The sequence below is a fragment of the Larimichthys crocea genome, chromosome XIII, assembly GCF_000972845.2.
Source record: "Larimichthys crocea isolate SSNF chromosome XIII, L_crocea_2.0, whole genome shotgun sequence".
Taxonomy (NCBI): Eukaryota; Metazoa; Chordata; class Actinopteri; family Sciaenidae; genus Larimichthys; species Larimichthys crocea.
Genome location: NC_040023.1, coordinates 39,833,480 through 39,857,722, shown reverse-complemented (window position 1 = coordinate 39,857,722; position 24,243 = coordinate 39,833,480). Strand labels below are relative to the sequence as shown.

Genomic DNA, 24,243 nt, shown 5'->3' with positions numbered 1-24,243 from the left:
AGAGGGAGGTCAGGTGATAGGGGGAGGCTCAGTGGTTAGTGTGGGGCAGGCGGGAGGCGTCTAAAATGGATTCTAATGGGAAGAAAAGAAGCATCATCATTTTCAAACCTTTCTGACTTTGACTCCATTACTTCATTATTGATGTCTTTATCTTAATGCTCCTCATAGAGCAGAAAATACAGCACTAAGTGCTTCTTTACTTTTGTTGTTTCTCTTCTTATCCTGTTGCTTTTGATGGTGGTTTGGTTGATGGTAGGCTGCTTGGCTTCAGGGAATGTTGACCCAACGCCAGATAATTATGGGGGTTCGAATGGCACTTGTTTACTGTCAACTCCCAGCTTATATGTGTCTTTTTTCTGGCTTTGTCCGCATGAATGTAATGTGTGTGAGTGTGTGTGTGTGTGAGTGTGTGTGTGTGTGTGTGTGTGTGTGTGTGTGTGTGTGTGTGTGTGTGTGTGTGTGTGTGTGTGTGTGTATGTGAGACTGTTACAGGTGGCCGCCCAGTAGGTGGGAAAATGCAGGAAGTCTGCTTGTCTGTGTCCACATGTATCAGACGCAGCATGTTTTTCCCTTTCAGAGGCGAGGTATCCTGTGTGTGTATGTGTGCGTGTGCGTGTGTGTGCGTGCATGTGTGTGTGTACTTACATGTGTGTGTGTGTGTGTGTGTGTGTGTGTGTGTGTGTATGTATGTCGCCGATCACACTGGGCGGCTGACTTCCAGGAACCCCTGCAGCAAAAACAGGCACTGTGTGTTTCCTGCTCTCACGCACCGTTATCACAGGACACACACACACACACACGGATCATTGCCCTATTCTCTTTTCCCTTGCAGGTTTCCTCAACGCCTATCCTTGTGCCTCCGGCCGTCAAGATGTTTCGCTGTGATTGTCATGAGAGAACTTGCTCTCCGGGAACAAACCAGAGGACACAAATAGGCGAGGAGTGACGGCATCCTTACAGACCCCGCTGCTTGTTCAGACCATGTTAGGTTGCTCAGTTTGAGTGGGCACCTTACCTCTGCTCCTACGCTGACCTTTCTCATGTCCGATTCAGGGGCCATTTCTTCTCAGACACGGACTCACCACAAATTCCCACCCTCCTTACATTTTTCTTTACCTCTCTTCTTATCATTCCTCCTTACCTTTCCATGTCTCACCTTCTCCTCGGGCCCCTTTATCTATTCACACATCCCATGTAGCCTACTGCCTTTGTCAGAGATTGACAAAAGGACCCAGACTGGAAAATGGAAGTAGAGCACATAGTGCTTGCTCTCTGTACTTGTGAGTGTGCCAGAGACTGTATCTATCCATATTCCCTTTGAGAACACAATGCAGCCCATCACTGAAACACTCCAGATAGGAAAAGATGGGAGAGAGAGAGGGAGAGAGAGAAAGAGAGATGAAGTGAAAGAGGAGAAATACACAATGGCACTGTTGCAAACAATTGCCATTAATGGCATCATCTTTTCCCCCCACAGAGATTGCATTCAGGGAACAATGAGCTCCACGCTGATGGTACGCTAACAACCCACTGGATGTTTTACATACAGCACGACAGACAAAAGCAGAAGATGTTCCAAAATGATGAATTGCATTGATAAAACACAGAATTATTTATTTTGTAATTGTGCATCATTTGTGTTGTAGACATTATAGATATTAGAGATTATGTTACCTGCAGTTGTTAAATCAGAATCTGAAATCAAATAACAGTGAACTGAATGCCACGTTTTTGCACCACCATAATCTTAATGTGTTTTAGCCAAAAGGCCCACAAGTTTATTAGCATCGCAGAACAGAAAAGAATAGAATGTTTTAATTTATGAGATGTTATGAACTGGCTATGGTGCATGACTTGTTCAACCATGCAGTTAAAGTGGACCGGTTGTTATCACCGAGTTGTAAACGTAGCTTCTGCTCTGTGCTTTCACTGGCTCTGCGGGCGAGATGACTTCCAGATGGTCCGGGGAAAGTGTTTGCCTTAGGTTACTGCAGGCCAGCCTGCCTGAGTCTTTTTCAGCTGAGGGAAAGATAGAGATACTGTGTGTGTGTGTGTGTGTGTGTGTGTGTGTGTGTGTGTGCGCGTGTGCATGTGAGTGCAAACATGCATCACGCAGTCCTACTTTTGGCGCACACATACATATACACAACAGCCAACCAGCTCCTCAAGGACTCAGCTGGCTGCTTCGTGTCCATGACACTCCACTGCCGTCTATGCAAGTGGTTCTCAAAACAGGGTCCAAGGACCACTAGGGGTTCATGAAGACACTCAAGGGGATTTCAAGCAAAATAAATAAACTGGTTCATTCAATGCAGCAGAGTGGATACACATTACACACACAATACACAATACACAATACTGTACACATATATTTTAATTACTGGTTTCAACAATGAATAACCCAGATAAAGCAGAGACTTGAAGCATTTTTTTCCCTGCATGTGCAATGAAAGAGTTCCTGTAATTGTTGCTCCTGTCCTTATTTGCCACAAAGAACCTCCCATTAAGTAAATTTAATTAGATATGAGGTTAAATATAACCTCATGGATAGAAAAATTGTGCAAAAATACATTCAAACGTTCAATAAATCAGTCCAATCTTCCAATGTCTTATGTACAAAATTCCCTCTTAGACAGTATCCAAGTTTCCATCCAAAACCAAGCACAGATTTTAAACACATTTCCATTAAATCTTCAAAAAAAAAAAAAAAAGCCAATTAATGTGCAATCCAATACTCTGATATGAATTTTATAAGTTTGGCACATAGAGATAAACCACTGGTGGAGCGCTCTAATTGGGTGCCATTTAAACATTGTAGAAGAAGAGGGCACAACAAGATGAGAGTGGGAAAACATGATGGACCACCATCACTTTACATGGGAACTATGTATGAAGGACAGGAGAAACATTACAGCACTAATGATGCCTTAACTGCATGTTAAGTCTGTTTTAGCACAGACTTGGAACACATGTGAACCAATCCTGTAATTCTTGATTGAAATGTGATGACACTCATTCTCTTGCGCCCTTGAATGAAACTAAAAAAAAACCCATTCGGGATAGCTAATCTCATTGGGAGCCCTTGACGTGAAAAAGCTTCTGGAGCCACTGGCACAGTAGAAAACACTTCGACTTGACCTGACCCTGCGTTTTCCAACCTGTTTTAGGACACACAGATGCTGGCTGCTGCCCAGTCGCCGCCTCCTCCTCCTCTTCCACCTCCTCCTCCTCCTCAGCAGCGCTTCTGTCCCGCCCACCGCCACCTGGCTCTGCTGCGCACCGCCGACTGGAGGCAGAGCGCCGCTACTCCTCTTCCCCACGTCAGCGGAGAAGCAGAAAACAAGGAACCTCGTGAACGAGGGTGTGTGCATGAATATTTTTTCTCATATACAACAACAAAAAAAATCTACAATCCAGACCGACTCGACGTTTAAAGGATTTTGGAGAAAAGTGGAGAAAGACGGGCAGACAACCAGACGGGTGCCCCTGCGCACTACTGCATCCTCCCTCTCCATCTCTGTGTCATCTCTCCTCCTTCTCTGCCTCTGCGCTTTTACAACACTCCCGGCTCTCCCATCCCGAATATCCCCCCAAGTGACTGATCACTTCTTGCAAGCCGTGAGCTGCCCTTCTTCTTTTGTCGGAGTTTGAACCACATTTTCCCAAGCTGCTGGAAGTATACCGCCAGAGCCTCTGAGAGCTGGCTGGACTCTGTAGCTTTCGCCTCGCCGATACAAGCGGATCATCGAGGGGACCTTGCGCGGAGTCAAAAGGACTGGAAATTATTTAGCCCTCACATCAACGTACCGCATGGTGGGAATTTCTGCCTCTTTTCAGTGTAAGTGGCCTCTCTCTTGCTATTTTCCCAATTAACGCATTGAAGTGTTTTGTGGCCTTATATAGACATGTGTGCGCCAAATTAAGCAAATAAAGAAACACGAAAAAGCTCTGATCTACTACGGAATTTAACATTTATGATTTGTGCTTTGTTTCATATATTTAAATGTAAACTATGCAGAAGGTGCTCCAGAATTATGAACGTGTTTTGCATAAAAACACGCACATCTTTGCGTATTTTTATCTTATTTATGTTGTGAGGTGACAAATGTATTGCAGGAGCGAACAATGCGTGTGTGCGCTGTGCGTAATAGTGCGTGTTATGGTTTCATTCTGAAGGGAGAGGCTGAGCTGTGAACATTGATTTTTGTTTTAATGGATTTAAAAATATTAAAGTTGACTTAAAATCCCGACAACTGACACACTCTCAGTCAACATAAGGGACATTAAAATACCAAACTAATTACCTTTAGGAATAACCAGTAGCCTAATTGATTATTTTTTTGTGTTGTCAGAAAAACAATTATCTTTCCATAAATGGCTCGCTCAGTTTGTTTAAATAGTGACACCATTTGGAAAAGAGCAGACATCATTTCATGTCTTGAACCCAGGATGGAGTCTTGTTTTCGGGCAACAGGCAACTTGACTGCACGGATCAAGTTTGGTGACTCCCTTTCGATCTGTCAGGAGCTCTTTCTAGAAGCCTTTTAAAGACACCCAGACTTTATCAGTTTCAGAGAGGCGAGTATCGACACTCCTCAGCACGGGATAGGCAATAGTATGCCACGGAGGGCTGAAAGCATATGCAGGATTTTGAAAATCTTAAAAATATATATATTTTTTAAATCGAATATAACCTAACAGTCCCTCCCCACTGAATCAACGTGACAGATGTTCACTAGTTTCTAAAAGAAACGAATTCAAGAAGTCATTCTGTTCCAAGAAATTGTGGTTGTTGTTTGCAATTATGGATTTTTTCTTTTTTCTTTTTGATGCATCCCTCAGTGTTTAAGAGCCTCCCTGGCTCTCCTCCTTCTCTCCTCCCTTTTTTAAAAAAACTTTGAATTTCCAGAGTTTGCATTTGAAAACATCCTCTGTCAAACGCATCTTCTGAAATCCATGTGAAGTTTTTATCTCCACCCGCTGCGACTTTGTCATCCACACATGTAACCAAAAAGCACACACAAAATCAAAATCGGATTTTTTTTTTTTTTTTAATGGAGTGGCGTAGGGTTGAAATTAAAGGGCTTAGCCTATATTTTACTCCAGTGGGAATCTTTTTCCCCCGACTGGGAAAAGAGTAGACATGCGGGTTAAGGGAGGGAGACTTCTGGGGCACAACCTGCTGTCGATGCCCGACTGTTCTCACGGTTCGGATTAGAGAGGGAGGAAAATATCTCCTGGAAACCCACAGGGCTTTGGACATTTTTTACGCATGCCAAATAGTCCCATGCAAAGCTTTGTAGGCATCCAAGAGGGTGATTGTTAACTCCTCTGAAAAGCGTGACCCGCTACAGATGTAGTCTGTAGCCGAGTTAAATAAAAAAAGAAGAAGACTTGTTTATGGGCATTTTGAATTGATATAAGATGTAAATATCAATATGTGAGGATATTAAAATGAGGTGTTGATCCAAGACACCATGTTTCTGTTGAAGCTGTCATGATACATTTGAAGTCTATGGTTAATTTGAGTGTCCAAGTAGAGATTCAAATTTTTATTATCAGTAGTTATCATGATTATTTACTGCATTGGTGTGGTTACCCTGGTCCTCCTTTATTGTATCATCTGTTGCTGTTTTTTTTTTTTTCATTCTTGAACTGTTGGGACTTCCATTAAAGTAGTGACTTGACTGAATAGACCATTACCTGGAGTGTGTGTGTGTTTACAGATAAAGAGAGAGAGAGACAGAGGGAGAGAAGGAGTAAATGAAAGGTAAACAAAGCTGGTGATGAGGGGAGAGCAAATGATAAGTGCTGTTTGCAGGTTATCGCTGTGTTTGTGTGTGCATGTGGTCGCACAAATATATGTGAGTGTGTGCGGCTGCATCCACGCACAGGTCCGTGCACACTGTATAAACAGGCTTGTATTAACGTTTGCTGCTAACTCTCTGTGGTCCAGGCTCTGCAGCATCAACTAGCACTTCCAGGGGCCATCTGCCCAGCCACCAGCCTGCCTCACACCTGTTCTCCCACTCTCCTCCTCCCCCCTCAGCTCTCAGGCTAGAGGGTCAAATGCATCAGACTGCTGCTCACAGAGACGGACGTGGCCTTGCAAAAATGATGGCAACCATTTTATTCTTGCCTTCTCACACACAAGACCCTCCGTTTGGCAGGTTGAGAAAGTGATGCCGGAAAAGACCGCGTGTGTGTGTCGTCTGACACAATGTGGCGTGCAGATGACACACGCTCACACGCTTGATTATTTGCATTTTTTTTTTTCAACGTTTGTGCTTTTTGATGCTAACCACAGATAATAGCTTTCTAGTGGTTTATGTTGCATCCAAACACAGCTTTTAGATCACAGCCTCAAACAATCAATTACTATTATTTCAAAGGGGGAAAAAAAGGCTGATTTCGACTTTTGCACAGAGTCATATTCAAGCAACCGGTGCTGTGATTTAATTACAAAGCACTTCTTTTAAGTATGACACACAGACGTTTGGATGCAGTCCAGGTTTGCTATACGGTGAATAAGTGATGATGACTCAACAGAGTTAATATGCCCGCTACATCATGAAGCCCCTCTTGTGTATTTTCCTATCAGCTGTGAGGCTCGGCTTTCTCATCGCCTCAACCAAAAGGCAAAATCTTAGAGTTGGATGACGCAGTATAACACTTTACGATACCCAGATGACTGTATTGTTTGATTTTGCTTTTAACTGAGCAAATGTCGAGAGCGCTTGTGGCGAAAAAAATCATCAGTTAGATCATCTGTCTTTTGTTTGGCTACTTGGTTTTGCTGTTAGATTCACACAAACTACTACTTCATTTACGGACTGGCTACAATATATGCTATAAAATATAAATGCTTTATGCTTTCAAGAGTTGGATAGTTTTTGTTTGCTGTGTAATTAAGTTATGCAAAGTCTTGGAAGTGAGTTCAGTGAAGGTTTGTTGCTATGTTACTTGTGGAAAAAGCAACAATATCCATCATTCTTTCGATTGTGTTTTCATCCACACTAACCTTGGTGAGTGTTAATTGCTTGAACGTGTGCAAAGATAGAGATGGCAGTGTGTTTTGAAGTAGGTAGAGGTTGAACTGCTGTGCAGTAGGGGGGCAAAATGTCAGCAGTAGAATTGGATACTAAAACCACTGTTCCGTGCACTCCTTCAAGACGTATAGATCTGTTCTGATTATTCAGAGCTGTCTCTTACCAAGTCCCAGAGTGAATTATAGATGGAATCAGTGTGTGTGTGTGTGTGTGTGTGTGTGCAGGCACCTACACACACACACACATGGCCTTGTAGATCGATAGGCCCATTGATGGTTATCAGCGAGAGGGCAGTTCTCTTCACTGCTTATTGAATTTCATCACCCATGAAAGAGCAGCAGTGGTATAAAAGGAGTTGAATGTATGTGTGTAATGTGTGTGTGTGCTTGTGTACAAGGTTGTATATTTGGTGGTGTGTGTGTGTGCGTGCGTGCTCTCCAGCACTCACAAAAGCAAGAGGTCTTTGTTTTATTGTAGTTGTGAGTTGGCCTTTACAGGGGCTTATTTAATGTCAAAGTCAACAGTGAGCTCTACAAACTGATTTTATTGGCCTTGTTTCGTGTTTTTACTCCAGATAACATGAGACTTATAGGGCGAGTGAAGAAGTGGTCAATAGGGCAGAGTTTGACAATTCGTCAGGTTTCATGGACGCAGTGAATTCTTCATAGATTTGTACTCATCAAGCCATTTAAGAAACAAACAGGAAATCATATTGATAATAGAACGGTTCATGAATGTGACCAGCTTCTTCTGTTTGATAAGCGGTAACGTAGAGGCAGCTGTACTAGCAGTGTCGTTAAAGACAGACAGCTGGGAAATGTAGTTTTTTTCAGTTGTTTAGGTAGACGGCTCACTGTATCTACATCATAGTTCCTGGACTAAAACACGCTGATAGACATGTGCAGAACAACATAAACACACACACACACACACACACACACACACTGCTTTCTCAGTCTTCTGTATATAGACTGGGATTGAGTTGCTAATTAACTTCACTTTCTCAAACTGTATCGCACACAGGCAGACTGCCACACACACACACACACACACACACACACACACACACACACACACACATACACACACATACAGAATCTCTCTCTTAGGCTCCTTCTCATGATGTCTTTCCCTCTCTCTCTCTCTCTCTCTCTCTCTCTCTCTCTCTCTCTCTCTCTCCCACTGTTTATTTTCCTGCCTCCATCTGGAGTCGGCTGATATTGTAATCGCCCTAATGCACATTGCCTTCCCCTCACATACACACACACACACACACACACACACACACACACACACACACACACACCTAACCACACAAACACACACATACATACAATGTGCCATCCTGACAAGCCCCTTTTCTTATTCCAAAAGATAAGCCACTGGATGTGATTCTGTGACTGTGTGTGCAAGTAGAAGTGCACATGCAGGTGTCTATACAGTATGTCTAATGAATACAAAAGGACAAACACACAAAAGTGTGTCTCTCGCTGCACTCCTGCTGCCAAAGGTAACGGTATTGAATAGGCACTTCTCAGTGATGTGGAGCGGCGATAATGTGGCCGAGTGAAGATGTTAGCCGTTATCGCTCACCTCCTCGATATTCACCTGTCACCCAATTTACATTTTAAAAATTAGACAGTCAAAGGGAGGTGGTAGATGGAATGTGTGTGTGTGTGTGTGGTTGTATATATTTAAGTCTGTTTTTTATGTCTTTTGTGAAGGTTTATATGAAAAGGAAACGTGCAAATGTGTGTGGGCACATGTGGAAAGAGATTACTGCGCTGCCATCTCTAATAGCTTTTGTTTTGTGATTCAGGAGAGGTTTGGGATGTTGGAAGGTGGAAGCATTCACAAATACACACACGCACGCACACGCACGCACACAAATGCCGAGGACACACAGACAGGTTTGATTGATGGCGAGTATGAGCTGTGAAACTGCGCGATTAGGATCCTTTTTTCTCCCTAGTTCACGAGAGGACGATTGTTGAAGAATGGACCGGCTTGCTTCACTAGCAGTCCATAAAACCTGACCATAACAGTCGTTTTTTTTTGTGTGTGTGTGTGTGCGTGTGTGTGCGTGTGTGTGTGTGTGTGAGGGAGTGAGGGGTGGAAGGGTGGGCACAGACAGTCAGCTCTTAAAACAAACAAACAGGCAGGCAGAAAATCAGACAAATTGACAAAGAACGAGACAAAGAAAGAGGAAGTAGGGGAGAAAGAGGGAGAGTGAGGGTGTGGAGAAACCTCACCTCAGTCCTGTCATGCTTCAGTGGTTTTAATCACCTAAACCGAGGTTGCTTCCTCCATAAAAATTCTACATTGTTAACGTTAACCTGCATGAGCATGTGAAAATAATTCTCTTTACCCTTCTCGTGATGTTTTTTTTTTAGCAAAAAAGGGACTTTATTTAAGATCACCATCTCTGCTTATCAGTTTGGATTCCCCCCGATGTTTGATTTACAGCTCGGTTCTCTCTCATTAATTTTGATGTATGGATTTGGACGATACACTTTATGAAAAGGGCAGCGGCTGGAGTGGAGCCCTGGCTAGCCTGGTAAAAAGAAGTGTAATTAAGATGAGCAGACAGTGAGAGGGAGAGAGAGGGAGAAAGAGAGAAACGTGGATCAATAGATGCAGACAGTGGACCCTCTGTTTTTTTCCCCTTCGAGTATTGACGTGTTCAGTCAATTACAGCCAGAGAGAAGAAGAAGAAGAAGAAGAGAAGAGAAGGAGGAGAGAGATGGGGATGTGTGTTCATATATGTGTGTGTGTGTTAGGAACATGCTTTTGTTCACATATTGTGAACGTCTACACCCATATGTGTGTCTGAACATGGGTGTATTTGCAAGTAGGAGGCAACAGCCAACACACATCTGCGTTTAAGATGTGTTTTCTTCAATATTCATAATAAAATACAGTCGACAACTGCAGAGCAGACACATCCACAGTTGTTTTAGGACTTCCAGTTGCTCCAAGCCTTTTATCTCCCATCAGCAGACACAACTAAATCATTGTTTCCTCTCTTTGCTGGTTAAAATCACACTACTGCGGCCAAATAATGAGGCCCTTTTCTTTTGTGGTCGCATTTGACTTGCATGATGGGTATTGTAGGAAGAGAGGGCTTCCAGCTGTTGTCAATTAGTGTCACAGACAAACAGGGAGATGGGACAATAGGACGACGGTCGCTCGCTCTGTCCGATTGTCTTGTTGTCAAACCGACAGCAGGTGTCTCAGATGATAAACGCAGAGTGTCAATTATTTCGAGGAAGGGCCATTTTGGAAAGTGGTTCAAAGAGAAAGAGAGAGAGTGGCAGAGGAGACAGTGGGGGTTACATAAAGAAATGAAAGAAGCTGGTCCATTTTCCCAAAATGGGGCCAAGTAAAAGCCTCATTTTGTTTAACTTCTAGTGCATCCTGTCCCCAGTATTTCCCTCCACCCTACATCCCCATTCATCCTTCAATAGCCTGAATTGTTGCTAGCCACCCCGCTAAGTGTTTGTATGCTCACAGTCGATGCAGTCTTCGCCGGGAACAAAATTATAGTCCATTTTTATCTCGAGAAAAATGATATTTGATGGCATCTCCACCTCCAAAAAAAAAAAAAAGATTATGCTCAGAATAATCACACTCAGTGGGTTTTTCTTTCCTCACAGGGGATAAAAAAGTCTTGTTTTTTAAGCTGAAAATGGTGGTTAAGTAAAAAAAAAAAAAGCCACGCAGAAAAAAAAAACGGGGAGTGTGTGAGGATTAGGTGTGAGGCCGTTGCAGTGTATCGATGAATAGATAGAGATCTCAAGAGCTGCCTCTTCTCAGATGTGTATAACAGATTGAAATGAAAGAGACAGTATAAGAATGCAAGAACCTATCTACCTCAGTAATGATAAGAAAGAAAAGTCTATCTATCTATCTATCTATCTATCTATCTATCTATCTATCTATCTATCTATCTATCTATCTATCTATCTCTGTAGTGTCATCTGATATACATTCATGACCCCAGCTGCTCTTATAGATTTGCGATTGACAGCCCTTTCATCAAAGCATCTGTTCTTCCCCTCTGTCGTACTCCCACCATATGGACATGTCATCCTCAGCTGCGCGTTTCATAGTAGCGTAGATGATGTGTCTCCATGGTAACCAAACTCCACTTTTAGAAATATGATATGAATTATGTTTTTGGCCCCACATGTGCAGGATGTCTACACACACTGGTGTCTGTATTGCAATGTACCTTGACATTTATGGTGTTTCATATCGAGTTAGTCGGCGTGATGGTCGACTTGTGAAGACTTGATACTGCGGCGCTGTCTGAAGTTTTATGGCTCCTACAGTGTGCGGACGTGTTTGTCTTCTCTACATGATAAAGCCATTTGTGGAAGAATCTGAGATCTTTCCAGGATTTAAACAGCTCCAGATTGCGGAGAAACTCTTTAGTCCCCGATAACGCTGAGAGAAGGAGCATAGCACAGGAGGGAGAAGGGCTCTCACGGAGCAATAAAAATCCAGGAGAGAGCATAAATCCATCTCCCCTTGTAAGGTCCGAAATTTTTTTGCAGATGTTTCAAGATGTTTGGCCCAAGTGACGGTAATTTCTTGCCCATCTGTCTTCTCTCCTCCCCCTATGTCTCTTTATCAACATCTGGTTTTCGGTGCGGCAGGGAAACAAGTATCCTTTATAAGCCAAGGGTTCCCAGTTCCCCCTCTGCTTGTGCTATTAACTTAGCCTCAACTACTGCTCTCTCTCTGTGCACACATATTCACATATGCTAACCATTAGAAGTCATACCATTCAGAAAATGTAATAACTTTCAGTTAGAGGGGGAGATAAAGTATTTTGGCTTTTTTTGTTCTCTCTTCACTTTTTCCATAACTGCAAAGAATTTGGGGCTCTGGTTTTTATGCCTCCCCTGTGAGAGGACAAATTACTGCCTCGTTGTTAGTTTGAGGATGCTTTAGTGGGAGGAAAGCCCCTTCCCCTTAAGCATTTGAGTAGGACCCTTGGGTCTCTGTCTGCACCTCTACTACCCATTTAGGAGTGAAGAGCATAAAGCTGCTACTCAGGGTGATAGAATCAGAGATGTATTGCATCAGTTCACTTGTAGGAAGAAGACACATTTACGAGTGTCCTCAAACATTTTGCTACACACTTTAGTACTACAGCAAAACTAAGATCTTAATTTGCTATTTCCTCTTTGGCAATATTAAATTGTCCTCATAATAATTCACAGCTGCGCAGGGATCGCATATTATGGCGCAGCTGCAGCTTTATGTTTGCAAATTTAACCATCTCACACACACACATACGTACACACACAGAGCTGAACTACACGTCATATACACACACAATCTACAAACAGACACACAGGTGTGCACTCACCAAATCTCTCTCTCTCTCTCTCACTCATGCTCACAGACAGCGAGAAGCTGAACATGCAGACAAAGACACGCAGCTCAGCTCCATATGGCAGCGCTGTCAATCTAAAATGAAGGCATGCAAAGCTTTGAGTGTGCCATGTAAGGTGGTGTACAGTGTTTTGAGGATTTTATGGCGTGCCATATACACATACACAAACGCAAGATCTAAAAACAGTAATGTCTGCAATTTCCGAATATACCTTACACATATTCCTACATCCTTCTTTTTGTCATTTAGCCACTTAACAAAAGCATGCTGGGCTGTTACTGCCAATTATGCTCTATTAAATCAGTGTTGTTACTGTAACACAACACAGTCTGATAGAATTTTGTCAAATGAATATTAACAGTAAAATGCAGCGACCACAGCATGCATCATTTTAACCTGCTCATCAGGCTTCTCTTAAAATTAACTTTTTGGTTAAGACTGCCACATAATGCAGGTGAGACAAACAAACCGAAAGCAAGGCAGCAAAAAAAAAAATCTAATTAATGTTAGAATAAAGTCTTTATTGTTGTCAAGTAGCAAAAATACTGTGCACAGGCTCTGTTTTTTGGGATTTGGTTTTGCCACTTTGCCCAAGGCTACAAGACACAATCACACAAACACATGTACCCGCACACGACAGATGCCCCCAACTGCCAAAAACACTAATGCATTAGTCGTGCACTGCCCCGGGCTTTTGCCTGGTAGAACAATAACAAGACAAAGTCACCAGCTGATCAACGGCAGAGGACACACACACACACCACACGCGCTGGTTCCCTTGTTTGTTTACCATTACCATATAAAAGGGATTACACTTGTAGCCAAATTGTACTCTGTTGGTTTGAATATTTTAACTCGCTGACACGTGTACTTGTTGTCTGATCCTTCTATTTTTTTAAATCTGAAATGTTGTGAATATGTCACAATAAGGCCTGTCTGTGTTTTTAAGTACTGACACAACCACGATGTTACTAAAAATAATCTTTGCAGGTAACAGTGTATTGAGATGAGGACTGAGTCGAGTGTTTGCTGGTTTTCATGCCTTGGGGACCCTTGTTTGCTCACTGTGTGTGTGTGTGTGAGCATGTGTGTATGTTGGGGGTGGTATCTTCATGGCGAATTGATTGCAAAGGATTAGGTTGTGATTACAAAAGGAAGGGGTTGGGGAGCAGAAAGTAGAGACCAGGGAGGGAAAAGGGTGATTGGGGGCAAGAAGAGGTGAAATGGGGAGACTGGATAAGAGAAAGATGATTTTAAAAATGATTCAGAGGATGCAGATATCGCCAGTCATTACTAAACTGAGATACAAACATCTGCAAATATTAAATAAATTGAGGGCACAGACTGTCAGACTCTAGGTACCAGCACTCAGTTAGACCGGTGGGAACCATCCAAAATGGGATTTTTGTGTTTTGGAATAAGAGTCAGGTTATTAGACAGGGTGAGTGAGGTCTGTGTGTTTGTGGCTCTGATGTAAGCCTGTTTGCCTGTGCCAGTTGGAGAACAAGACCCTGAGAATAGAGAAAGTGGGAAACAGAGAGAGAGAAAAGCAAGTGGGACACATTTGTGAGTGACTCTAAACCACTGGAGAATGACGCCAGAAGCCACAGAGTCGAGCTACAGAGGTAGTGACAGACAACAGAGAAAGAAAGAAAGAGAGAGAGAGAGAAAGAAATACTCCGTACAAGATGTTAAACAACGTTTATGAGTTTCCAAGTTGCTGAGCTCGGATACAAGCTTGAGCTTTCAGACCCTCTAATGTGTTTTTGAGATTCTCCGTCTCTGTTTTAGACAGCCGCTAATGCTAAACTGTCTCTACGCTGGAAGCTTTTAAGCATTTGGGGAAAATAACATATGAAATCAGTCAACCTATATTTAACTAGTTCATGTCAAGGAGTTCACACAACAAGTCTTAACCACAGCTACATGTGAGCCGCAGCACACACTATATATATAGCTGCTCTACTGTAATAGAAAATTATAGTGCAACTGGGGATTAAAAGGTTGGGGGGAAAATGCTGTATTCATGGTATGTGGAAGAAAGCTTGTAAAATGTGACACAGCTTGCAGCTAAAAGAACTTCTTGCTTTTCAGATGATTGCCAGTGTGAGCGCGCCTATTTCAAGATGGATATAGTGGCTTAGTTTTTTGTTTTTTTTATTTTCAAAAATACATGAGCAAAGACAAAACAGATCCTGCATGCGAGAGGAGCAATTTCAAATGTATTGCTTCTTCTCACTCGAAACGTGCCTGTGTTTTCATTCACACCCTGCAAATTAAATCAGAATCTGGAATATCAATGTGACAGCGTAGGAAAATGAAATTTGTGACTTCACAGAAGTGATTCTTACCCTGGTGCTTTGGAAATGACAGCGACAGAAGTAACAGCACTTTCCACATAATGCCTCCACCACATGTACACTTGTAAGCACAGATGGATGTAGAACCACATACGCGTACACACATTTGCGCGCGCTCTGACGTCCTCCACCTCTTGAAAACCATCAGTTCTGAGTGGTTTTGATTTAGGAAAGGTCATACGGTCTCGCTCTCTCTTGTGTCTGAGCAACCCTAACCCCCGGTAGCAGTAATGGTGCACTTGTGCCAGAGGAAGAGGCAAGGACACTGTGTTTTATTTTACCAGCTAGACACACGGCTCAGAACAAGGCAGATGAAGAGTTACTGAGAAAAGAGATGACATACTTCTTAATACAGTGGTCATATAGAGTATGTTCTTTGAGTTATTCATTACTGGCAATAAAGCACGAAATAGGGCTTTGTGCAAAAATACAGTATATTTCCTAGTTCTGCAGTGTTAGTTAGCCAATCACCTTCCTGCTTCCTTGGCCTTTTTTCTCTCCTTCCTTCCTGCAGTCTGCCATTGTCTCTTTTTCTTTCACTTACTTTTTCTCTCTGTATCGTTCCAGAAATGACAGCAGCCTAAAAAATGCTTAAAAAAAAAAAAAACTGTAACACTCACCTCTCTTTGCACTGTGTGTGTGTGTGTATATTTATGTGCAAGTGCACATATGTGTGTGCATATGTCCTTTGACAGCTGGGAGAGCATATCTGCTCTACTTGTTGTCATGGAAACAGTAGGCACCGTGTGTATATATATGTGTGTTTCACTAGAGACCCCCAAAATAGAGCAGGGAGCAGGTCTGGTCAGGAGGACCGGGACCATGTTCAGACCTCTTTCTCACTTAATTCACTTGTTTATCTCAGTTAGTAGTTCAGAGACCACCGCCGCCCTGCTTTGACTGTGTGAAGAAGCCAGATAGGCAGTTTACCCAGGGCAGGAGCCAGGACGGTGGGGTCAGGCCCTGGGCCGTCGATCCCACAACCACCTTCCTACCCCCCTTCCCTCCTCCATCAGCTATCCTCCATCCGCCTTCTATCCCACAATTGCTGTTCCAACTTTAATTACCTGAAAACAAGCAAAAACATCCTGGCAGTATAATGCGTGTGCGTGCTACTGTGTGTGCAAGTTTTTTGCATGGGAACAAGACATTTATCTGAACAGCTCAACACTATCTGTCACAACACGCACACAAACGCTGTCCCCCTTACACACATCCTGACCCTGACCAGCCAACCATCCCCACCCTTCTCCTCTCCCTTGCTCCCTGGGTTCCCATCCTCTGGGCTCCCATCCTCTCCCCCCCTCCCAGATTCCTTCTGGTTCCCTTTCTGGTTCCTGACCAGCGGGGCTATCTCTGGATGGCCGGCGGTTCCTCTCATTCTGCCGGCCCATTGTGTGGTGACTTGGGCTGGGCCCTGGGCCCCGGGGGCCGGGAGGGGAGCCAGGAATGGCCTGGTTCCTGTTGCTGTACTAGTTAAAGGAACTGTGGCACCATTTCCATTAGTGCATCATAACTGCTGTGAAACTGATTTTAGGGTTATTTTTGTGGAAACAGTTACATCCATGTAAGTTGTTTCCAACTGTGGCTTTGATAAGGAGAATCGGGTAGTTTAATTGGATGCCTTGGGTGTTAAAATAACTTAATAACATGATTTGTTCCACAGCTGTTGAAGGACAAATCTGCATTTTACTTGTAGAAAACGCAGCCTAAAAAAAAATGAATGGCTTCCTCAGGGTCAGAATTTAGTACGAAAGAGAGAGAGAGGGAATAGTTGAGCAGATAATGCGACTGTCAAAATGCTTTTTATTTAACTTTAGTGTGAAGGGTGTCATCCATCATGCATTTTAACTATAAAAAGACTTTAAAATGAACCCTTTTCATTGAACACTAACAAATATGGACTGCAGTACTTTTCTAGGATCATTTGGTACCAACACTGACTTTATCACCAGCCATAGACATCCTCAGTGTAGACAAGGACAGCCTCTAAAAGTCCTTTTCTTTTCCACACCCTATAAGAATAACTTGTGGTACAGTAAAGCACCCTCATTATCTATTGTCACTGAGTTCACAATCGGATGAAAACACACAATTTAGCACATACTCGTCTGCTCTAAACATGTGCACGGTGTCACACACTCACAGTCACGACTGTCGTACCTTGTGGCAGCTCTAACTATGAGCTCAGTCCACTCTGTGTCTTGTGAGTTTCTCCCTTTCGAGACTAGTGTTACACTTGCTAGTGCACTCGGTTAATTATGACTGCCAAGCCGGGCTGTCACAGTGATTCACTATGGAGAGAGAGAGAGAGAGAGAGAGGCGAAGGAGAGAGAGTTGGCAGGTGTACAGATGTATCGTTAGCGCCACCCAGTGATGCAGAGAGAAGAGAATAGCAACTCCTCCTCAAGGAAGTCTTGAAGGGGAGTTTATTTTGACAAACTGTATATCATTCTGTCCGTATTGCTACACATTTTTCTTTCCGCCTTTCCCCCATGTTTTTTGTTCCCAACTACCTCTATCTATTCTTCTCAAACGTCTCCTCTGTTCTCTCCATCTCCTATCTTGCACCTCCATCTTTCAACACCCCGGCACTCCCTTTTCTTGCCTTGCTTGCTCTCTCTCCTTTTTTTTTCTCTCTTCTTCTTCTACCTAATGCCACTTCTCTCGCCGATGTCAGTTGTGCTGTCTCGCGTGCTGTTGCGACAAATCAAGCGCCCCATTCATCTCGTGTCATCTGTGTTACGGAGAACTGGAAACGTACGCTCTCTCCTCTCCTCTGTCTCCACTGACAGCCACCTCTCCACTTTATCATCGGCGAGCAGATCAGATCGGAACTGGGCCAAGTAACTCAGTGGTGGATAAATGGAAGGTGGCCGTGGGTGAGGATTTATAGGACTGGTTGAGGTTGCTCAAGCTGAAATTTAATGGGGTAATGCTCTATTGTGATCATATGGTTTATTTGCCATAGATCCATGAGGCACAACATGAAGTGCATTCAAATTATAGCTCCCTGGACTCTGTGTGAAAGGGGTTATTGGATATATTGAAGAGTTTACTGTTTTGGGTGCTCTAGAAATCAAGCATGTGTGCACAAAGACATCAGATCATGTGGCAGTAATCTGCAGCTATTTTGTGCCTTCAGGTGAGAAAGCAGAAATGGTTTCTGCATAACCGTTAACAACTCTTACGGCAGTTAAGCGAGCGGTTTGGTAGCAAGCAGCTGAGATTGGAAGAATTCAGCAACCCATCCACCCACTCACACACACACACACACACACACACACACACACACACACATATAGGCCCGCACACATGCATGCACCCACAGCAAAAAAAGTCATTTGTTCTACCTCATTAGCATGTATTGTGGCGAGCGGGCGTAACACACTGAAAGGTGAAATGGGTCCGCCATGAATAGCACACCAGTCGGCAGAGGAGAGGAGAGGAAAAGGAGGGGGAGGGAGGGAGGGAGGGAGGGAGGAGAGTGTCCAGATGGCTGGGGACCTGCCGCACACACAGGGAGTCTCTCGCTCGCTTTTTTACTCCGCTGATTGCACCGTTTCGACTACACTCGCTTTCACTTGCTCTCCTTCTGCAGCTCCCCCTTTTCTTTTTTTTTCCTTTTTTTTTTCTCCGCACTTCCATCAACACACACACACACACACACACACAAAGGCCAAGCCCATATTTAACCTCCCCTTTCTCCAGAGTTGTTGTTCACATGCAGCCTTTGTGCACATGCACACACACACACACACACACACACACACACACACACACATAAAAATATATACTCTCACTGGCAATATGTGACCACGAGGCAGAGTGCAGATGAGTGCAGCCCAATGGAGCGCCTGTTGTGGCCCATTGCACTTCGACACATACTGGTCTCCTTCTTGTCTCCCCTCCTCCTTCATGTCTCTTTCTACATCCTCTTCCTTTATCTTCATCCATCCTTCTTCTTCTTTTTTCTTTCCTTCATATCTCTTCTCTTTCTCTTTCTTAAATTAGAAAGGAACACGTGCTTGTTAATAAACTCTTCATTAATGGACTGGACTTTGTTAAATACACTAACTGTCCGCCATGGAGTCTGACGCATTTTGGAGCGATTTCACAAAGCGTCCCTTCTCAGTTTGATGACTGGGGTTTGACTATGTTTGATATGCAGTATTGAGACTCTGTTTCTGGCGAGTTACATCAGATTGCACTAAAGCTGAGGCCATCTTTGGTCGATCCTTTGACAACGAAAGAGGAGAGAGGGAGTCACAGAGAGGAAGAGTACTGACGTTTGCCCTGATGTTCCCTTCCCTTTTCTCTCAGCATTGTGTAGCTCCGCCAGAATATCTGTTCATTTATCTTCCCATCTGTGTGTGTCTGTATATCAGTCTGCCAGTCTGTCACTGACTCTCTCTTCCTCTCATCCGTCTTCTCTTGATTCTGTCTCCACATCCCTCCCTGCCGTCTCTCCACCCCCCCCAGTCCTCTCTACACTTTTGCCTGTTTTCCTGTGTGTCTCTCTCAGACTATGTCTTCCCTGAGTGTCTGGTGGAGAATCACTAATGGTCTCCACTGGGGTGTAAACTGTGTGGGGGTCTGTGTATTCTGTAGGCTGTGCACACACAAGATACCCACACATCACTTTCAGACAGAACACAAGCAGGGGTTAGTGGGCAGAGAAGACAGGAAAGGGAATAGAGGGAAGGAGGCAGACATGTGTGGGGTGTGTGACGATGTGGTGCACTGCTGTGTCAGTCCAAACACAACCCCGTATTTACATCCTTTTGCATCTCCACTCTTTTTGCATAGAGCCAGCTTCCTCTTTCCTCTCACACGCATCGCCTTGTGCCATTAAACCTACACATGCTGAGAGGCCAGAGGCTGTCCCGTGGGACACTTGAGTGTGTGTGTGTGTGTGTGTGTGCGAGAAAAAAAGAGCATTTTGTGTGTGTGTCTCACTCCATCACCCCCTCTATTCAAGTCCACCTCATTGACTCATCATTGAGTGGGCCCTCCAAAGCTCTATTGAGTTTATCAAGTCTTCCACAAAAAAGTCACTCCCATTCTTTCTTATTGAAGCCAGTCTCCCCCCCTCCCCACCTCCTCCTCCCCTGCGCACACACACACACACACACACATTGGCTGATACACACAGGATGGTTCGGTCCCACACAAAACAGCCTTGCCGCTCCATTGAAATCCCCTTAGCAAAACGTTTTCTCCTCATCAGCATTGTGCGACTATTCAGTTTGTTAATGCGCCTGTATGAAGAAAGCCTTTTATTTGCCTGTTTTGAATTTAAGCACATATATTAACCCATATATTGAGAATGACTCTTTAATAGCCTGAATAGGAGGTGAAGGTGGTGGCGGTGGTGACGCTGGTGGCGGTGGGAGGGGATGGTGTCAGGAGGCAGAAGAGGAGACGAAGAAGAGAAGGGATGCAGCAAGCTTACTTAAAACCACAGTGTTGAAGCTTCTTGACAAGTTGACTTGTTTAATACTTGAATAAAGTAAGCCCTTGATGCACACGCTCACAGAGAGAGAGTAATTTAACACAGCACGGCTCATATCCTGTACAATTGTAAATGTGGTATTTGCACAAGCGAGTGCCTCGAATGTATTTGTCCCTTTTTAACAAAAGTGTTCAGATGGCGGGGAATGCCATTATAACAAACAGGTGAAATTATAGGCATTACATGAAGAAGAAAAAAAACGTAGGCAGATGCAAACAATCATCACAATTTGGATGCCGAGTTTTGCTAAGCTTTTGTTGCCGTCCATTGGATTATGTGTTTTGGCAAGCCTTTCACTAAAGTATTTGTTTGGTTGTTGCTGTTATTACATGTTTTTGTTGCCTATGAGATGGTGAAGATGGGACTTACTCCAGGCAATCTGGGACAGAGGAGTGAGAACAAATTACTTGAAAAGCAACATCCTGCAACACCGCACTTCCACACATATGAAAAAAAAAAAAATAAAATATTTTCTTGCTGCTGTGAGTAAATAAATTCTTATCAGGTAAAAGGTAAAAAGCTCCTACCGCACTGACTGATCACATAGTTTGACTGGCACTGGTTAGCATGGCAGACCTTCCTGGCATTATTGGAAATAATCAATAGCAGATCTCTGATTACAAAAACTTGAAGGTGGGATATGAAGTTAAACTCCCAACTGCTGCCTATTGAATAAACTAAATCCATCGTATCAGTGTCTGCTTATGAAAGGAAATACGAGCTCAAAGCGAGAGACTACGTGTATGTGAATGTGAGTAATTTTCAGGGGCCACGAGTCTCGAGGGAGCCGCTGGAGCTATTGCTGTTGTTTATGCACGCACACACACACACAGACACAGGCACATTTTCACTCTCATTTGTCTCTATGTCGTCTCTCTCTGCGTCTTATTATATTACTTTATCCCTTTCTCTCCCTCCTCCATTACTGGCATTTTAAGCAGCTCACTAGGGAACATGAGGCTTGTTGGCAATAATGTTAAGATGCTTTGTCTCTCATCCTCACTGTTGTGGACACACATACATACACACACACACACACACACACACACACACACACACAAAGGAAGGTAAACGCAGATTAAAAGGAGGTTCAAGGGAATTTTGTTACTTTTTTTTGCCTTCTACCTTCTTGAGCATAAGATGTGGCGCGTGTGATTGTGTGCTTGTGCTGGGTGTGCATGTGTGCAGATGCCTGCAAGCTGACAGGGAGTGAAAGCCCAGACATATGTTAATCAGATGTTGTGATGATGGCAGAGCAGAAGGAGAGAGCGAGAGAGGGAGAGGGAGCAGTGGAGGGAGGGAGGGGTGAAAAGAAACCAAGAGCTTTTAAAAGACAGAGCGAGAGAGGAGAGCGAAAAAAGAAGCCATGGCGGAAAGCTTGGATGTGGGGTGAGGGGGGGGCGGCGGGGGTGGGGGGCGAAATAGAGGAGAATAAAGAAAATGACAGGAAGTGGTGCAGCGATTCATTTTCTAACTTCAAGAACCACTGCTGAGAATCGATCCGTCCATTAGTTTAACTGAATGGACCTACACTATAAGTTTGAGGTCACTAAACTAAAATGACTAATGTTTCCTGCAGGTACTGGATATATTATCCCTATACAATGTCATTTTTCTTTTCTTTTTCAGATTTCAGCTTGACATCTTTAGCCCGGCAGCAACATCTGATAACTGTATCATATAAATGAAACTAGTGTAGTGTAGTAGGCGACAATCCAATATTAAAGCTGCTATAATCGTTATTCTTATTTTAACAATGTATGAAATGACAACATGTAATGTGAACCAAGCTGCTTGTAGTGATGAACCCACAGAGAGTTATCCCCAACTCGCCCTTTAGCGCTACAGAGCGTTTTAGCATCTTTCAGCACATTGTTGTACTTTTATGTCCCGCAACTTTACTGTTTTGGTTCACTCTCGCTGCTCTCATCAATGTTGTTCCCAGCTGTGGCAGGCAGCTGTTTTAAGTGAAAAACGCTCTAATACACTGAACACTATCGATGCAGCTCCACAGGTCAGACAAAGTTAGCTGTGGACCATTTAGCTGCTAAATAGCCAGATGTTTCCCTCAGGAGTTGGTGGAGAACAAAACAGAGCTAAAATAAGTGTAAAAATTGGACTTAAATTCACCCAATGGACACAAAGAAGACTTTTAAAAAATTGTAATCTTGTTCTGTACATGCAAAGCGTGTAAATTAGCAAATCTTTTACAAGGTTAATATGTCACAGTTGTGTTTTGGCTGCCCCCAAGTGGCCAAAAACGTTACATAATGCAATTTAAATTGGAACAACCTTCACTGTAAATAGTTTATGATGATATGATCTTATTGTGGTACTAATATTGTGTTAAATTCTGCAATTGAAATCTAAGCATAAACCTAAGATAAGTGTGAAGAGCTTTTGTGTAATGTAACAGTTCATTTCATTAAAAGTTATTTAAAGAAATCATATGACAACAGGACATGATTTTGTGTTTATTTTTATATTAAAATATCCAAATTAATAATACTGTATCAATACAGAGAGCAAACCTGAAGGTAGTACAAAGGTGAAGAAGTATGTGGCTCAAGAAACAAATAAGACAGAGAAAAGGGGAAATAGAGAGAAATAATTAGAAAGAAGGGAAATCCATGAGGGAAGAAGAAAGCTGGAAAGAGGAGAGATGTGGGGCATTTCTTCTCAGGAGAGTTCAGAGGGGGGCAGAGAAGCAGCAGACGGCTGCTCCAAATGGATTTTCCTTGTTTGTAATGAGGCTACTTCTTCTGCCGCTGCCAGAGCATGTGGTGTTTTCGGAGGTTTGGATGCAGAGAAGAATGGAGAGGCGTACGATTATAGAGGAGGATGAGTGGTGAAAATGGGCAGAAGTGGTAAAGAGTAAAGAGAAAGGAGGATGTAGTTGCCAGAGACGGGAGGAGGAGGGGGAGAATGGGGAGGAGGGGACGAGGAAAGGATAGATGGTTGGAGAAACAATCAGTTATTGCAGGTGGAGGTGGCCAGTGAGAGGAGAAGGAATAAATGGAGCGAGGAATGGGAAGCGAGGGGCGATTTGTGATTTCAAATATTACAGTTGTTGTGATGTAGAAGACAAAAGTAATAGCTTGGTGGTATTCCAAAACTCAAGCCGTTGAACTGTGATGTAGAGATAAAAAATATTAAGATAAATGGAGCAGCATCTGGAAAAGTAACATATTTTTTTCACTGCTATGTTCTGCAAATGAGATAAATCACATGTGAGCATACCTCAGCTGGATAAAGAAAAAAAAAAAAAAAGGACATGGGCTACGTGTATCGTACTCGTGTCTCTCCTTGGCCTTCGTTTTCAAACAGTGGTTCAGAGGCTTTAAATGAGAAACATATGAGAGAGCTTCACCCAAGGCAAAACTCTGGTAAAGACAGTGACCTGTTTTAGATTTTCTTTGATGTGAATTCCTTGGATCTGAACTCATATTACCTTCCCACTGCTCTTCTCCTCCTCCATTTTATTTTCCTCTCTCCTCTCCTCTCCTTTAAACTGCCGTTGTCACTGTATTTCTCCCTCTACTTTGGTTTTTCACTCTTTTGTTCTCATATTCACACACCACTCTTCTCTGAAGAGGAACACTGTGTTGTATGGCTTCTCTTCTCACTACCTTACATTCACTTTGTTTGTTCCCGTGTTTTTCCATCCTTCTCTCTGGTTTCTGTAGAACTGACATTGTTTTTTTTACATGTGCGCACTCAGCCTATTCATAACTTCATAAACCGATGTAAGGAGAACAATTCTTATGGCCTCTCATCTCATCTGTACGCCTGATAGGGAGAGACAGAGCAAAATGAAAGAGCAGGGTTTGAAAAAGAGCGTCTGCGGACTCTGTATCTGTCTTGTTCAATTCCAGGTAACCTGAAAAAGACCTGTCAAGCAGTGACACATCT

At 43.2% G+C, this 24,243-nt stretch overlaps 1 protein-coding gene across 4 annotated transcripts in view; it reads left to right on the top strand.

Moving 5' to 3' along the window:
- The first annotated feature begins 3,173 nt into the window (after window positions 1–3,173).
- The window catches only part of runx1t1 (RUNX1 partner transcriptional co-repressor 1), a 56,008-nt gene continuing 34,938 nt past the window's right edge, over window positions 3,174–24,243 (top strand). For all 4 annotated transcript variants that reach the window (XM_010736112.3, XM_019264284.2, XM_019264285.2 and 1 more), the window contains exon 1: window positions 3,174–3,838. In XM_010736112.3, coding sequence (XP_010734414.1) covers window positions 3,811–3,838 — 28 coding nt within the window. In that variant the 5' untranslated portion in view covers window positions 3,174–3,810. The remainder of the gene's footprint in view (window positions 3,839–24,243) is intronic.